This window comes from Empidonax traillii, unplaced genomic scaffold (genome assembly GCF_003031625.1).
Source record: "Empidonax traillii isolate 1590-97213 ecotype Southwest subspecies unplaced genomic scaffold, ASM303162v1 scaffold18:size2335232, whole genome shotgun sequence".
In the NCBI taxonomy this organism is placed as follows: Eukaryota; Metazoa; Chordata; class Aves; order Passeriformes; family Tyrannidae; genus Empidonax; species Empidonax traillii.
The window spans coordinates 1,630,139-1,646,496 of record NW_020955211.1 but is presented as its reverse complement, the minus strand read 5'-3'; the positions used below and the strand labels follow the sequence as shown (position 1 = coordinate 1,646,496).

General features: G+C 45.0%; 1 protein-coding gene across 1 annotated transcript in view; it reads left to right on the top strand.

Moving 5' to 3' along the window:
• The window catches only part of LOC114064168 (fas-binding factor 1 homolog), a 12,358-nt gene extending 2,194 nt beyond the window's left edge, over positions 1 to 10,164 (top strand). Inside the window, exons 3-19 of the mRNA XM_027896968.1 lie at positions 1,541 to 1,634; positions 1,770 to 2,129; positions 2,794 to 2,871; positions 3,164 to 3,258; positions 3,578 to 3,668; positions 4,124 to 4,181; positions 4,666 to 4,758; positions 4,959 to 5,059; positions 5,364 to 5,563; positions 5,839 to 5,957; positions 6,074 to 6,196; positions 6,594 to 6,767; positions 8,145 to 8,321; positions 8,500 to 8,637; positions 8,730 to 8,829; positions 9,178 to 9,281; positions 9,841 to 10,164. Of these exons, the coding sequence (XP_027752769.1) occupies positions 1,541 to 1,634; positions 1,770 to 2,129; positions 2,794 to 2,871; positions 3,164 to 3,258; positions 3,578 to 3,668; positions 4,124 to 4,181; positions 4,666 to 4,758; positions 4,959 to 5,059; positions 5,364 to 5,563; positions 5,839 to 5,957; positions 6,074 to 6,196; positions 6,594 to 6,767; positions 8,145 to 8,321; positions 8,500 to 8,637; positions 8,730 to 8,829; positions 9,178 to 9,281; positions 9,841 to 9,909 (2,174 nt within the window). The 3' untranslated portion in view covers positions 9,910 to 10,164. The remainder of the gene's footprint in view (positions 1 to 1,540; positions 1,635 to 1,769; positions 2,130 to 2,793; positions 2,872 to 3,163; positions 3,259 to 3,577; positions 3,669 to 4,123; positions 4,182 to 4,665; positions 4,759 to 4,958; positions 5,060 to 5,363; positions 5,564 to 5,838; positions 5,958 to 6,073; positions 6,197 to 6,593; positions 6,768 to 8,144; positions 8,322 to 8,499; positions 8,638 to 8,729; positions 8,830 to 9,177; positions 9,282 to 9,840) is intronic.
• Positions 10,165 to 16,358: the final 6,194 nt, after the last annotated feature.

Genomic DNA, 16,358 nt, shown 5'->3' with positions numbered 1-16,358 from the left:
TACAGGGGAAGGATCACTTCCCTGCTCCTGCTGGCCACACTGTTCCTGATCCAGGCCAGGATGCCATTGGCCTTCTTGGCCACCTGGGCACACTGCTGGCTCATGTTCAGCCTCCTGTCGATCAGCACCCCCAGGTCCCTTTCTGCCTGGCTGCTCTCCAGCCACTCTGTGCCCAGCCTGTAGCGCTGCAGGGGGTTGTTGTGGCCAAAGTGCAGGACGTAGCACTTGGCCTTGTTGAACCTCATCTCATTGGAATCAGCCCATCTCTCCAGTCTGTCCAGGTCCCTCTGCAGAGCCCTCCTGCCTTCCAGCAGGTCGACACTCCCTCCCAACTTGGTGTCATCTGCAAATTTGCTGATGATGGACTCAATCCCCTCATCTAAATCATCGATAAAGATGTTAAACAGTACTGGTCCCAGCACTGATCCCTGGGGGACACCACTGGTGACCGACCGCCAGCTGGATGCAGCCCCGTTCACCAGCACTCTCTGGGCCCGGCCCTCCAGCCAGTTCTTAACCCAGCACAGAGTGCCCCTGTCCAAGCCATGGGCTGCCAGCTTTTCCAGGAGTATATTATGGGAGACAGTGTCAAAGGCTTTGCTGAAGTCCAGATAGACCATATCCACAGCCTTTCCCTCATCCACCAGCTGGGTCACCTGATCGTAAAAGGAGATCAGGTTGGTCAAACAGGATCTGCCCTTCCTAAACCCATGTTGGCTGGGTCTGATCCCTTGTCCATCCTGTAGCTGCTGTGTGATTGCACTCAGGATGATCTGCTCCATAACCTTGCCAGGCACCGAGGTCAGGCTGACAGGCCTGTAGTTACTAGGGTCAGCCTTGCATCCTTTTTTATGGATTGGAGTGATATTTGCCAACTTCCAATCATCTGGGACCTCCCCCGTGAGCCAGGATTGTTGGAAGATGATGGAGAGTGGCTTGGCAAGCTCTTCTGCCAGCTCCCTCATTACCCTATTGAGATTGGGAGCTTTCCTACCCCTGCTTTGTGAGCTTGGCAGCTGCAAGAGCAGTATCTTTGCAATGCTCCTGGAAGACACAAGCAAGAGAGACCATAGGGAATTAGAACTGGATAAGAAGAATAAAAAGCAGCTGGGTGAGCCCAGCCAGGGACACTGGGAAGGTTGTCAGATGTGACAGTATTATCTTGGCAGAGCGAGGTTGGTTTCTAATGCCCTTGTAGAGGAATTGCCATTTCTGTAGTCGTGAATAGGGTTGCTAATGGGCTCTCTGTCAACATAGAAGGGATGGTGGCTGATGCAAAAGTGTCATACTGCTCTAGAGGCAGCCTGGTAACATTTGCACTGTAGCCATGACTCAGTTGCATTTGGGTGTGGGCTCATTCCAAACAAAGAAGGTGTTCCCATACACACATAGATTTTTCAGTAAAGGTGTTTACAGCTGTGTTTTCCCAGAGACAGAAATCCCAGTAGGAGCTGCGGGGAAGGAGGAAGAGAAGGAGGGCCGGTCTCTTTGCAGACAGCTGCTCCTCTGGGTACTGACTCAAGGACGGTTGTCTGAACAGAGAAGGAAGAGGATCAGGACAAGAAAAAATGTGTCTTTGGAGAGCATGAGCACTCTGGGTTTGAAGACCAGACGGCAAAGATGCAGCTTGTGAGGTATCGTGCTCTGTGTGTGTCTGTAGCTCCAGTTACCAGCTGTGCTGCCCCCACAGTGGGGTGGGCAGGGTTCCCAGCATCCCCTCACATGCAGGGTCCCCTTGCAGGCAGGTATGTGACTCCTTCTCTTTGCAGCAGGCATGCATCCCAGAGCAGTGTCAAACTGAAAGAGGAGCCTCACTCTAAATCTCCTCTTCCAGCCAGTCACAGCCTTGTCAGGGAGGCCAGAAGGACTAGTTGTGACTGGCAGAGCTCAAAAGATGAGAAGTTTATGGATTTGGAACCACAGCCTCCAGCAGAGACCAGCCCTGCAGCAGACAGCCAGCCTCTCCCTGGCAGCCAGCTCCTGGCCACAGAGAAGGCAGCAGCTAAAGCTGACCCACTGAAGAAGGAGGAGGACTGGTTGAGTGCTGGCTTGGCTCACAAGAAATTTCAAGCCCAGGCAAATGCCTTGGATGCCCCGGGTGAAGGGCAGGACCTCCACACTCCCGTCAGGTAAAGGCACAGTCAATGGCTGTGGGTCTCCCATCTGTTCCACGTGTAGCTGTTCTAGTGGGACATCTCAGAAATCTTCGGCTTAGATTTAGAAAATTAATAATAAGTACTGTCCTTCTCAGGCTAGGGTATTAACATGGGGATTTCTACTACTGACCCAGCCCAATGTCTCATCCCAGCTCTGAGCTCTCTTTCCATCTGTGGTCAAAATTGCACACGTGGCCCCAGATCCCATGGAGCTGTCCTGGATCAGCACACCCCAAAAAGATCCCCCATCCTCCTTGCTCCTACCTCCATTTCCCTTCATTCCTGCTAGTTGCAAGCAAAGGACCTCCTGTGCTGAGTTCACTTGGGCACAGGTTCAGACTTGTGCCAACCAAATGGGACTCAGAGGTGAACTGCAGACAAACTGCCATGTTTCATGGGCAGAAGTGTATAAGCTGGGGCTGCTGCTACCAGAAGCAGGAGATGGATTCAGCAAGAAGGAACACCAGTGATGGACATTTTGAGGTGTCTGTGGTCCTTCTGAAATCAAAAAGCTGAATCCTGCCACAGCCAAATGGGACAGGCTGTCAGCTATGAGGCAGGAATGGATGTCAGGGGCAAGGGTCTCATCTTTCATCCTCTCCTTGGCTGTCTCCCATTGGATGCTTTGTGCTTGAAGCCAGCTAGATGCCTCCACAAGAGCGCCACAACAGACAGCTACTCCACAGGACAAGGCACAGACCACAGATGGCTCCAGGTAAGGCCTCATCTGCTTCTCAGGCATGGGAGAGGTGTCCTGCAGAAAGCAGCTGCGTGTGTGAGGAGATGGGGGAATGGGGAGAGTGAGAGGCCACCAGTAAACCCTTTTCTCTGGGACCTCTGTATCTGAGAGGGAAGGCAGCTCTGAAGAATCATCAGGCCCTTGCCTGTTTGATCCCAGGGGACAGCAAAGATTTAAACTGACAAAAATGGCAATAGGCAAATGCCTGTGCACCTCTCCCTGAACTATGACACTGATGAGCATTACTTGTGTCTCTGTGCCCACACAGTCAGCAGGTCCCTCAGCCCAGCACCATGAAAGAAGCCTCAGCAGAATTGTTGGAGTCTGCAAAGCCAGATCCCTCCCAAAAGGTCAGAGCCCCGGGTGCGTATCATGTGGTTGTATATTTCGGACAGTCATAGACAGAGAAGGTCCCCCTGCCCTTCAAAAAGAACCCAGCAAAAGGCAAGAGACACAGTATCACCCTTGGCCATGGGAATGCTGCTCAGGCTGTGACCAGCCATCCTTTGAGCAGGTTGTCAATCTGCAGAATCATGCCATCCCCATTTTGTGTCATTGTGGGGACATAGTACTGGGTGCACTGAGCTCAGCATTGGCCCATTGAGACACAACAGATTCCCCTTTGGAGAGACAGAGTCAGGAATATGTCCATTGTCCTAATCACTCCATGTCTGGCTTCCAGACGAATATACTGTTAAAGGTGCCAGAGCTTTCCAGTCAGCTAAGCGTAGCAATTTGAGAGCCCAGGACACCTGCTCACAGGCCAGTGAGAAGTGAGTGCCTTTCAGACACATCTTATCACTCCTGGGGATCTCCTCTGTAGTCTCCTTCCAAGTTCTTCTGCTCTGCCTGTCCTTGGCTTTTCCACCTCATTCCCTGACCCAATAACCATTGTCTGAGAAGGTGAATTACTTGTGGTGCTTTTGAGAACTGGGACCCCAGAGCCTGAAGCCTTCCAGCAAGAGCTGAGTGCTCCTTGGCACCCAGCTCCCTGTACATCTTCCGTAAATCTCTCTTGTAACAGTTATTTGCTAAACAGAGCAATTCCCCAGCTCTGCTATCTTTTATCCCAGTGCTATTTTTGCTTCATTTTTCTGTGTTGCATGGTGTGGCTGATGCACTTTAGCTGTCTGATCACGTGCACCTCCCCCTGCCTGGCCTGGCTGTCCCCAAAGTATCTTCGCCAAGCTCACATGGGGTGTTGCTAATGCCCAGGCTTGTGTCACAGGTCTGTGCTAGAGGATGATCTCTTCAACATACTTGAGGAGGACATAGAATTTCTAGAGGTGAGCCCAAATTTCAGGAAAGAACCCAAGTGTCCCAAGGGCTGGTGCAGAGGCAGGCCAATATTGTCCCTAGTCTCACACCATTCAAGTCAGCAGTGGGTATCAGAGACGAGATGTGAAGTTGTTTCTAGAAAACTGAAGGGGAATTAGAGCTTTGACAGCAGAGGCTGCTCTTGCTTGGTCTTGGAATCCTCTATTTCTCATCTAGATGGGTCTTCTCACCCTGCCCAGATGGCAGGATACACACTGTCTCCCAGAGGAATTACACGCTTCTCCTTGAATCTGTTTCGTGAAAACAAAGCACAGTATCTTTGTGTCTGGGGTAGGGGCTGCTCCTGGGGAGAAAGGACCTACCAGCACTGTGGTTGGGCAGGAGAAGGATACAGGAAGGGCTGCAGTGGGCTAGGGATTACTGTTCCAGGGTGAGGAAGAGATGTTCTATTTGGTGCTTTACCTCCCTGACAACATCCCTGTGTCCCGTCAGGGTAATGCAGCTGAGTCGCATCTCCAGTCTGCATCAAGCTGCTTGTTAGCACTGCTCCACATCCAAGCTCATGTGTCACAGCTGGAGGGCCAGGTGAGCCTCATTGCCTGCTGGGTGGGGAGACCACAGGTGACGCAGAGGGAGGAGAAGGGGCCATCTGCTTCAAGTAACATCGGTGGACAGGGCAGATGGAAGAAATCTTGGTGTCTAGAGATGCCTACAGCCCCAAAGTGCTACTGTGGGAACTCTGCCACTGGGATCACACAAGGGCCTTCTCTCTGGGTGTCAAGCAGGTCCAGACACTGGAGATAGAGCAGACACAGCTCAGGCAGTTACTGAGGCTTCTCCAGCAGCAGCACCAGGAGGACTTGGATCTCATTGCATTTGCCCACAGGTAGCAGATTCTGACCTGTTCTTCCCTCCTCTGTCAGGTCCTAGCCTATAGCCCTGTCCATCTCCCCTGAGGTGGGAATGCTGGAGTGCTTCCCCAGTCCATCCCTGATGGGGGAAGAGCCGTGTCAGTGTGAACCTGGTGGTGGCAGAGAGCAGCCCCACAGGGGACCAGGGTGGTGGCTCATTCTCATCAACAGTGCTATGGGTGACAAGGAGGAGGGGCCAGTCCCACTGCCAGCACATCCCCAGCATGCCGGATATGGCAAGAAAGCAACACTCTGTTCTTGCTGTTAACTCTTTGGCAGGAGCCACATGAAGGTGGTGGAGAAGAACAATGGGCAGCAGGAGGAGAGGCGGCAGCAGGAGGAGAGGCGGCAGCAGGAGGAGCACCTGGCAGCTCAGCTCCCACTGCATAGGCAAGACATGGCCCCAGCACAGCAACATCTCATGCCACGGGAGCAGGAAAAACATCCCACATCGCAGGAGCACGATAAGCAGCTCAAGGGTATGTATCGTCACAGTGGGATTCATTCCTACAGAATGTACACCTGAAGACCCTCACTTCTGTTAATGAGTTTATTGGAGAAAGTCAGTCCAGCTGAGGCTGGCAAAGCCTTGCTTGCTTTGGCTACCCAACATCTCAAGGTGTACCCTTGACAAAACAGAGTCCTGGAGATGTGCAGCAGGTGGTGAGCACAAGTAGGTGCAGTTTTTCTGCACCTACTTGTGGGCGTATCCCAGCTCATGCTGCTCATGGCCCTGCTGCTGCCTCTACCCCAGAGCTCCAGGACAGGCTGTCACAGCAGCAGAGGGACATGGCAAAGGAGCGGAGCCAATTCCAGGAGGTGATTGCAAAACTGGAGGCCAGGCTGAGTGAGCAGACTCAGCTGCTGGAGCAGGTGAGCCCAGTTTGGGTCCTGTGCACACATCAGCATTCCTGTGTGGGTATGGGTCACGTGCCTCACCCACTGGAGTCTGGGAATGACATCTGTCTCTCCTTCATGTCCAAACCCAGGAGCGTGGCAGGGCAATGGTAGAGGAAGCCAAAGTGAAATCACTGCAGTGTTCACTGGAAAAGCAGCGACAATTCATGAGGCAGCAGCTCTCCACAGAGCGAGAAGAGCTGGAGAGGGTGAAGGTGAGGTCAGGTGGACATGGCCAGGTGCTTTTCACATGTGCTGTCAGTGTGTGCAGCACTGCACTGCAGTATGTGATGACAGAAAGAGCTGGATGCTGTGCTGCAGCCTCCTTTGTCTGACCTCTCTTTTCTTCATCCCACACCTGCTCATGTGGGGAATCACCATCCAAACAACCTTCTACTGTGTAGATACCAGAGGCTGCTGTGTAACTGCATGACTCATGCTGGTTCTCAAGGAGAAGAAGCCAGAGCTCTCCTTGCAGAGTTCTGGCCATGGGCTGAAACCAACCTTTTAATGTTTTGTGGGGTTTAATGGGAACAATGTGTCAAATATGAAAAATCTCCTGGCAGATGGGACTTAAGGCTTCTTCTCTGCCTCTCTTGCCATGTTTTCCAGAACACTTTGATGGAGGAGCAGAAATCAATGCTGCAGAAGTGTTCAGAGGAACGAGGGAAGCTGGAGGCTGAGTGGGCAGAATTCCATATCCAAGAGAAGCTGAGGGAGGAGTGGGAGGAGCAGAAGATGGAGCAATCCCGACAGATGGACCATACCAGGATGAGACTGGCCAAGGTACCACAGTGGAACCCCTTCCCGTGGCCTTCAGCACCACCTGGCAGGCACTAGGAATGGGTCCTACCTGCAGGGAAGACGTTCAGTGCTGCCTTCAGGTGTAAAGTCAGAGACACGACTCAGTGTGGTGCGAACCCAGCTATTGAGGAACAACCTCCACCACTATGTCTTAGATGTTGACTGAAGCATCAGTCCTCTCTGTCTCTCTCCTATGCCTGTGAGGAGTTTGGACGGTCAGAGCAGAAGCAGCAGACCTTCATTTTAAGTCTGCTGAGAGGAAGCCTCCAAGGTGGCTTAGGCAAAACCTCCCTGTGCCATGGGCACATGACAAGCCACATTCTGCTCCTGCCCGTGATGCCCAAAAAGGCAGGTAGAAAAAAGGACTGCTTAGAGGCAGCATTTTTATGCCTTAAAACAGCAGGTATTTATTGAGCGGCTGGGCAGCCTGCCAGCTTGTGCTGGGAAAACAGGCTCCAAAGTGCTTGAATAGAACAAGCAATTTATACAGTTTCTAGTTACGATTACAACATAATCACATGCATATTCATATTTATGCATCATTAGATTATAATATTCATAGCAGGTGGAGTCAGGGCAGAGTTGGAGGCGTGGTCTCTATTTTGAGGAATAATTTAGGGTAGTTCCAGTCTTCATCATGGGGTCTCAAATCTACTCTTCTTCATCGGGTGACCCCGGGGACCTTCTGTACTTTCCTTTGTTTCGTGTTCTGATCGCCCAGGCTTGAAGAAAACCTTGGCTTTAGGCCTACTTCACCTATTCAAATGTCTGCCTTAGCCTATTTGGCTATATTTTATTACCTCTGGGCTCTTTGTACAATGTACCTATGGGTTATGTCTACAGAATTTGTACAGAACAAGATCTCCTTAGAGCAAGGTAGAAAAAGGGGGAGAGAGAAGAGTGGGTTTTTGCAGTAAGATGCTTCGATTAACCCTTCTAAAGCCTTGTCTTCCTTCACCTGGGGCTGCCAAGAGTGAATATATGGCACAGACGATGCAGTAGAACTGCCTTTTTAAGCACTAGTGGGGTGGAAAATAACCACTCAGGCCAAGTCTTCCCACTGCTGACAAACTGCCATGCCCTGAGCACACCTTAGGGTGTGCAACGTGGTGAGGGGCTCTGTCCTTTCGGGGAAAGAATGTGAGTATGTCTGTACAGAGCTTGACTGCAAGTCTTGACCCCCAAGGGCAGGTGAATGAGTGCACTGCTTGAGTACCTAGTGGTGTTTTTCTGCACCCCAAACTGACCTGTAGGAGAAGATCAGCAAGGGCTGATCTCCTTCATCTACTTGGGAAGACATTAAAAAGTGTCCAGATGAACAGGGCAGGTAATGCAACTCTTTCCCCTTGCCCATCCTAGGAGCAGGCAGAGCTGAGTTTCCAGGGCCACAGGCTGAGAGCCAAGGAGGAGCAGCTGGAGAGGGACAGGGAGCAGCTAGATGAATCCTGGCATGAGCTGCAGCTAGAGAAGGAGAAGGTGAACAGTGCTACCCAGCAAATCCAGAAGCAGAAGAAAGAGATTAAAAGCCTGATTGAAGTAAGTGAAGCATCTGCACTGCAATTCACAGCTGTACAGAGGCCAGGAGCAAACCTGGGGCTTCACACTCCTTAAGCCTTGTATTCTAATCCTTAGCTGGGAATAAGGGGATGTGCAAAGAAGCCCTGCCCCTGGGCAGCAAGGGGCTCTGTCTCCCATCTTCCACTCTGCTTTGCAGCGCTCATCCCAGAAATACAGAGTAGGGAAGCGAGCCCTGCGGGAGGCACGCCGAATAGAGTCCTTGTACCAGAAAAGGCTCCAGGCGACGCAGAAACAGTTGGAGCAGTTGAGGCAGGATCAAGAGCTTCTGCACCAGGCAAATACCTCCTCTCCTTTCTGGCCTCTGGCCCCTGTGCCAAGGGCCCACACATTTGCCAACAGCTCTTCTTTCTTGTGGGAATGGAGCAGGACTGGCTGAGCACAACTCAGCAGAGGAGACAGCTCGAACAGCTGTGCAATACAGCCCAGAACCTCTGTGCCCCTATGGAAAGCCTCTCCAGCACACAGTGTAAGACTTCATAATGCTGATAGAAAGGGTTGTGTGGAAAGCAGCTGCTTTTGTAGTCCATTTGTCAGGAGGCTTAGGATGTTCCTGGGGGCAGTTTTAACGTCTAAAGCTCATCTGTGTGTGAGTTTGCCTCCTTATCCTCTGCAGGAGCTCAGCTAAAGTCTCTGAGCCAGGGCAGTGCTCTGGGGTGTTGGTGTATTAAAGCCCTTTTGCACTGGGAATTTGGGGAGAATACTGCTGCAGGTGCACGTGGTCAGAAAAAAAAAAAAAAAAAAAGGGTTTGCTCTGTTTTCCCCATCTGTGAAACCTCCAACAACAATGCACCATCCAGTCAGGTGTGTTTTGCAGGCAGGATGCACCCTCAGCATGGCCTGTGGTATTGCAGGGACAACACAGACAGCTCCACTGCACTCAATGCCACGCTACAGATGCTGAGACACAGGGCCCAGATGGTGAGGCAGTGGGATACAGGGGCTGGAATGAGCTTGGAACCAGCTGAGTGGGAGCAGGGCTGGGTAAAATGTGATTTGAGACTGATATACACAGCGTAGGGTGTCTCCTAAGACCACTACTGAGATGCTGGGTTGGGCAAGGTTGCAGAAAGTGGAGACAGAGGAGTAATAGCAAAAGCAAGGACAAGTGTCTCCTCATAGCTGGTCTCATGTTCATGGATAACATCCCTAGCTCACCAGGGTTGTCCTTCTCCCACCCCATCCCTGTATAAGTGAAGCCAGCTCTACCAGACTCTGGCTCAGTCCCCACTCTCTCCTATCAGCTCCTGCTTCCCAGATGTGTCCTTGCGCAAGCAGGGATGCTCTTGGAGGTGGGTCGCACTCGTTGTTATGGACTATAGGGAGGCCTCCCCATGTATGCCAATGGGTACCACAGATGAGTGCCAGCCTATAGCTCCCTGCATGAAGAAGGGTTTGGAATCCTTCCCTCTGTCATGAGTGTCACCGTGGGATGTGCCCCTGTCACTCATACATATCTCATCCATCCCTGTCTTCTCAGGAGCTTGATTTCTTGGAAGGTGAGCGCATCTTCCTGGAGTCCCTGAAGAAAACACCCAACTCTGCATGATTCCTGTCCCCCCAAGAAGGTGACATCACCCCACATGATATCAACTGATACTGTGCCCTCAAACCTGGGGAGCAAAGTGAACATTAAATTCTCTGAGTTGTCAGCTTCTTCTCTTTCCAAACACTGTCAGAGTGTTCCATAATTCACTGGTAATCATTCAGTACTGTACAGCTGGTCCTGAATGCCATCCAGATGAACCTGGACAAACCTGAGATGTGGACCAGTGGGAATCTCATAAGGTTTAGCAAGAACAAATGGGAGGTGTTACATCTGGGTTGGGGCAACCCCCAGTATCAATGCAACCTGGCGGATGAGAGTAGCTCTGCTGTGAAGGACGTGGGGATGCTGGTGGGTGAGAGGCTGGCAAGGTGTTATTGCATCCCAGAAAGCCAAGAGTGTCATGTGTGGGCAGCAGGGTGAGGGAAGGGATTATTCCCATCTACTTTGCCGTTGTGAGATCCCACTCGAAGTACTTGATCCAGGCCAAGGATCCTCAGCACAAGAAAGACAGGGACCTGTTGGAGTGAGTCTAGAGGAGGCCACAAAGATGGAGGAGGCTGGAGCACCTCTGCTGTGAAGACAGGCTGAGAGAACTGGTGTTGTTCAGCCTGGAAAAGAAAAGGCTTCTGTGAAACCTCATTATGGCCTTTCAGTACTTAAAGAGAGATTATGAGAAAGAAGGGGAGTGACTTTTTACATGGGCAGATAGTATTAGGACAAGGGGAAATGATTTTAAACTAAAATAGAAGAGATTTAGATTAAATCTTAGGAGGAAATTATTTACTATGAGGGTTGTGAGGTACTGGAATGGGTTGCCTGGAGAACTTGTGGATGCTCATCACTGGCAGTATTCAAGGTTGGGTTTGTGATGTCATGGAATGTTTCCCTGCCCATGGGAGACAGTTTGGAACTAGATGATCTTTGAGGTCCTTTCCAACCCAGGCTTTTCTAGGACTCTATAATGAGTATAATGTCACTTGTGCCCTTGGCACTGGAAGTCTGAAAGCAAACTAAAACACAGACTTTAGAGGGGTGAGAGCAATAATACATTGTGCTTGCTTATTTGACTTTTTTGAGTGGTGCATTTTATATCCTGTAAGCTAATACTTTGACACTGTTCTGTCTAGTTTAGTTAATAAATATTTAAGACTAATAGATATGGATTTTATGTGTTTTAATACCTTGCTTATTGACTGATGCAATCAAATACATTACTTTCATTAGTGATCATTATGAATAAAGGAAATCTTAATGTTCAGTTGCAATTTCATTGACTCTATTTGCTTAGTCATAAGGATCTGATCAGATGTAATGTTTCATTTGGCTTACCTTAAGAAAATAAGATTAATTTTCAGATACTTACAAAAATGTGATTCATTATGGGAAATAATGGACTCAAAATTGCAGATTCTTACTAGTCTTGTCATTTAGTCATACTAATCATAAACCTTTCCTGACTTTTCTGACATACATTTAAAGGCATTTTTAAAATTTGAAACTAAATACGCACCTTGCAACATTTTTACTTTTCTCTTTTTAATGACTATACTTTTTGTTCTGGAATTGACTTGGTAAAAGGAGGAAAAGCTTCCAAAGTGACACTTTAATGCATTTTATTATGACTCAGACAACCTGAGACAGTTAGCTTCTTTCTTCCCCTCCTCTATAAGTATATTTCAGCTGTACTGACCTTCAAAGAGGACAGTCTTTGTTTCCCAAAGGTCAATCACATTCAGAAGTTTGTTCATCTGATTGTAAATTATTCAGTCCTAGAACTTTCACTATCCTGTGAAGACATGAATCACATAAATGCATATCATCATTCATATATAGTTCAAAACTTTTTGTCACTTTCTTTAATAAAAGAAGTGAATGACCTGCTTTTAGATTTGTTTCTTTCTCAGTAACTGTACATATGCTGTATCTATTTCTTTAATATTTTAGTATTTCACATACCTTAGGGTTTATGCCATTTCCATAAGGGATATCAATAGTCTGTACTTCCAATGCAGAATTTTCCAGGAGCTTTTCCCTGTTCTGTGTGTGTGTCAGCACCTTTACATATACTCACAGCTTTCATCATCCCAGAGATCATGAGACTCAAAGACTGGCTGGTCAACTGAAAGCACAGCTATTGCACATGAAAACCAAGTGACTAATCAGAAATTGTGTATAAGATATTTAAAACAGCAAAAAAAGAACTTATGAAGGAAGTGAGACTGAGAGCAAAGCTTAGCTTGGATCAGCTTAGTTTAGGTTCTCTTCTGTTACCTTCTCTTAGCTTCTCTTTTCTGCATTTAAAGTAGGATACACTGTCCAAGCCACTGACATGCATTGACAGTAATGTGATGTTTTAAGCAGTGCAGGGACAATTTTCATAATGCTTTGGAAGCTCTGACAATGGTCAAAGATTGATGGGAAGACCAACACAAAACAAAGGCTACCTTGAGAGCAGAGGAGTAGAAGGAAAGAAGAGTAAGGCAGTCTTTCATATGCTCATTTGTGCTAGTGAATAGTAGCAGGTGATTTATCTGTCAGTCTTGACTATTTAGCAATCTATCTTTCGAATACAAGTGATTTTTAAAATACTTTTTCTACCCTTTCTCTAAGGCTTCTTTACAGACCCACTCTATAAAATTTCTTGGCAGGAGCTTTAGCTTTTGCTACATGACTAGTCTTATTTCAAATGTTTAAAGTGAAGCATAAGCTAAATGATACTGTTGATGGTAGAGGTTAATTACTGAAAGTTGTTATTCAGTATATATATTCTGAGCACTGACTTGTCCTATGGAAAGTAATAGGAGCACCAATGGATCTGGTTTTATACACACACATTTCACCTTTGAGGCTAATGCCTTTGCAAAACAGATAACTTGACATAATATGACTCATTCATTCTTTCCTTAAAAACAAAAGTGAGGGAAGAAGAAAGCCAAAAAAACCTCACATGTAAATATCAATATCTTATCTCATTTTATTTTTCAGAACTATTATACCCATTTTTTTCCTTCAGAAGTTCTTTATACTGTCACTATATATATATACAATATATTTATAATAGAATTATTAAAATGCTAGCCTACTTTACTTTGCACAGTTTAAAAAAAAAACTTAAAATCTCTTCTGCCTAATATTTTGGAGGAAACTAGAACCAAAGTTATTGAAAATGGCACTTAGAGGTATTTTAAACAAAAAGAAAATAAAGTAATTGCTTTACAGCAATTTGAATGGCAACTATCAATACCAGGGAAAGAGATGACCTGGAACCACACAAATTCTTGTGGTTCCAAATTTCTTGACAAATTAGTAATCCATAACAATGTTGTAATTTGGCAAAATATTTTGTAGAACTATAATTTACAAAATTTAGTATATTATCAAGTTAGGTCATGAGCATTTCAAGTGGGGTAAAATCACTGTGTTTTAATCAATTAAAGAGAAATACAATTAACAATACACGAAATGGAATATTTGAAACGTATGAATCAACATTAAATCAGGAAGCCTTCATTCAAACATTAAAAAAAAAAAAAAAAGGGCAACTGTGTTAAGTATCTGAATATCTCTATCACATTTCCTCATCAAAATGGTTGATTAATTAACTCCGGTGTGCTCATTGATGAAAATATACACAAGTATGTCTAAACTGAAATCCATTTGAAGTAGACAAGATAAAACCTAAGAACTGTGTGAAAGACACCTTTCCTGACTTTTGTCGAATGAAATTAACAGTGTTGACATTTCAATTATCATCAGTGGAAATATGTATGAATTCTTTTAGCTGAAACAAATAGAAAATTTCACACATTTCATAGATAGTTTTTCATAACTATATTTCATGCCTCTCTGCAAGTTTAAGCAGATGCCTCATCAGTGATGTGCTGAGGTCTGCTTCGCAATAATAAACTTTAAACACATTTTTTAAATGGAAGGTCAGAATCTGAAGAAAAGGACAGAAGTGAATTTCTCTATTTCTTAGTAGCCAGTGTATAGCTTCAAGAAGCCATAAACGCATAACTATACCATTTGCACTCTTCTGAAAAACATTGAAGTTACATATTTAAAGTGTTTGGGAAATTAACTATTTTTTCTTTTTTGAAGTGATTGTATAACTTAAATTTTGGACTCAATGAGAAAATAAGATTTCAAAAAATTCATTATTTGCCTCTCTGCTGAAGCTGCAGTTCTGCAAAATTATCTTAAAGTGAATTTTTGATGGTAGTGGCAGCTTACTGCTTAGTAGCTTTACTGTTTGCTATGTTGCATACTCCTTATATAAGAAAGTGTGGTTCACTGTTAAGTGTCTACATTGAAAAAGAGGTCTTGGGCACAGTTGTACATTGAATACTTATATTTTATTAGGTGCAGTAACATAAAACATGTAAACACCAGTATATGTAAATTCCGAAAATGTGAATCTGTTTGGGTTTGGCAGCTTGTTCTTGCGTTGCTCTACAGAGTAAAAAAACTCTCTCCATCTTCTTGTAAATAGGCTTCTGGATGAAGATGACTAACTGTGGCCAGCAGCTGTTTGAATAACTTAAGTACAAATGGCAAGACGTTTATATATGAAAACATAGTACATGTAAATGTTAAGTTTCAAGACTGATTTTGGCATGGCAAGACTTCTTGAGGAAAGCCATACACAAAGTTACATGCTGTCTATTTCTATGGCATGAAGTGAAAATTTGTATACACATTTTCAAACACAAGAACAGTAAAAATTGTTAATAATTCTTTTTTTTAAATTTATTTATTTAAAACCATCATTTTCCATTTGGAGGGAAAATGTGTCTGTTTCTATGGTGTTTGTGGTCCACATATTCATTCTCTGACAAATGTAAAAATTCACATGGCATATTAATGCAAGTGCATTTTCTGTTTGTTAGGAATGGAACATAAATTTAATTTGAAGCTTAGTCACTCAGGTAACAATGTTAATGATTTGGATAGCATGGTGCAGCAATGAAGGGTGCAAAATATGTAAATGATCAATATGTCAATTACTCTTCTGTTTTCAATTTCTAAATGCATAAAAGTCCTTATAATTATCCTATCCTGTTTTAGCAACTGAAGAAAAGAGAATGTAGTATTAAGACACCAAAATGGTTGGTGATTATTTACAGTAAGTACTGAAAAATAAGAATCAGTGAAGAACTAAGTCTGAATGATGGTGCTAAATGTTCTTTTTCTTTTTCCCCTTCTTACTTTTCTCCTTTCTTAGCCTGCTTAATGAAGTAAAAGTACCCAAACAAATGATTTTGTTTTCATTTGCCAGTCTTTTGAGCTTCTGTTTGGTGATGGCCCAGCTAGACTCTTTGGAAATTAATTTAGTTTTTAGAAAACTGTGGCTAATAAAGAATTTGGATTTGGGAATAAGATATAGAAAACTATGAATTTTTTAAATAATTTATATTTTTTCTAAGACAAAGGTTATCTAAAAAAAGTAGACTAAAAGTAGACTACAAAACTATGGTAGTCTTTTTTCTGTAATAACCCTTAATTTGGGGAGACTTAATACCCTTACATCTCACTGTTTGGAAATATTGTCTAAGAAAATGGAAATATAATACATGGTAATGCTATTTCAGTGATTTAAGGTTGATATAAAAATGTATTTCTGACAATCATTAAAAAAAACCCCAATAGAACGCAAATAACCTTTCTTTTTTATAACCCATAGTGTTCGTCCTGGAGTAGACTACATAAATTGTCTTTATAAAGATTTGTTAGCATTGAGGAAGTTGTGAGTGACTTTCAATTACTTCATTTGATATTACGCACTGTTGTATGTTAAATTAAGATACTAATTTCCTCTAGAGATCATTATATTTTAGAACATCAGTGTACTAATTAGACTTTCCTTATGCTATCCTGTTTTTTTAAAGGTTGAATGAGCATCTCTTAATGTCCGCATATTGACATAAGGTTTATGATAAAATCATTAAATCAAAAATATTTTATGGACATTCTAGGCACAGGACTTTTATTAGCATCCCGATCAGCAATCTTATAATAATATCAGAAAATTTAGAGAAACAAAAATATCTAGAGGAAAACTGCACAGGGACTTCTACAAATCTTGGTCTGTCACAATCCCATATGAGTTTCAGTGCAGTAATGCAAGTCTTTACACCTTTTTTCTGTGGCTCTCTTCAGACTCAAGCCTTAAACCTGAAATTGATGTGTGCCATTGCTATTTCACTGTTTCAGCCACCACTTATGAGACTACACTGACAAGGAAGCAAGTATTAGTTCCATTTGAGCTAATGCTCCCTAGTTGGATCAATAAGAGGTTTAAATAACCTACAGGTCACAAGTAGAGGAGAGCCTGTGTCTGTTATCTGGTGTACCTATGGGAGACAACTTTTATAACAGAGCTGCATAGTACTGGCAGGAGCAAACTTCACACAAGGGTATGGATTTCTAACTAGATTGACCTCTCAGAC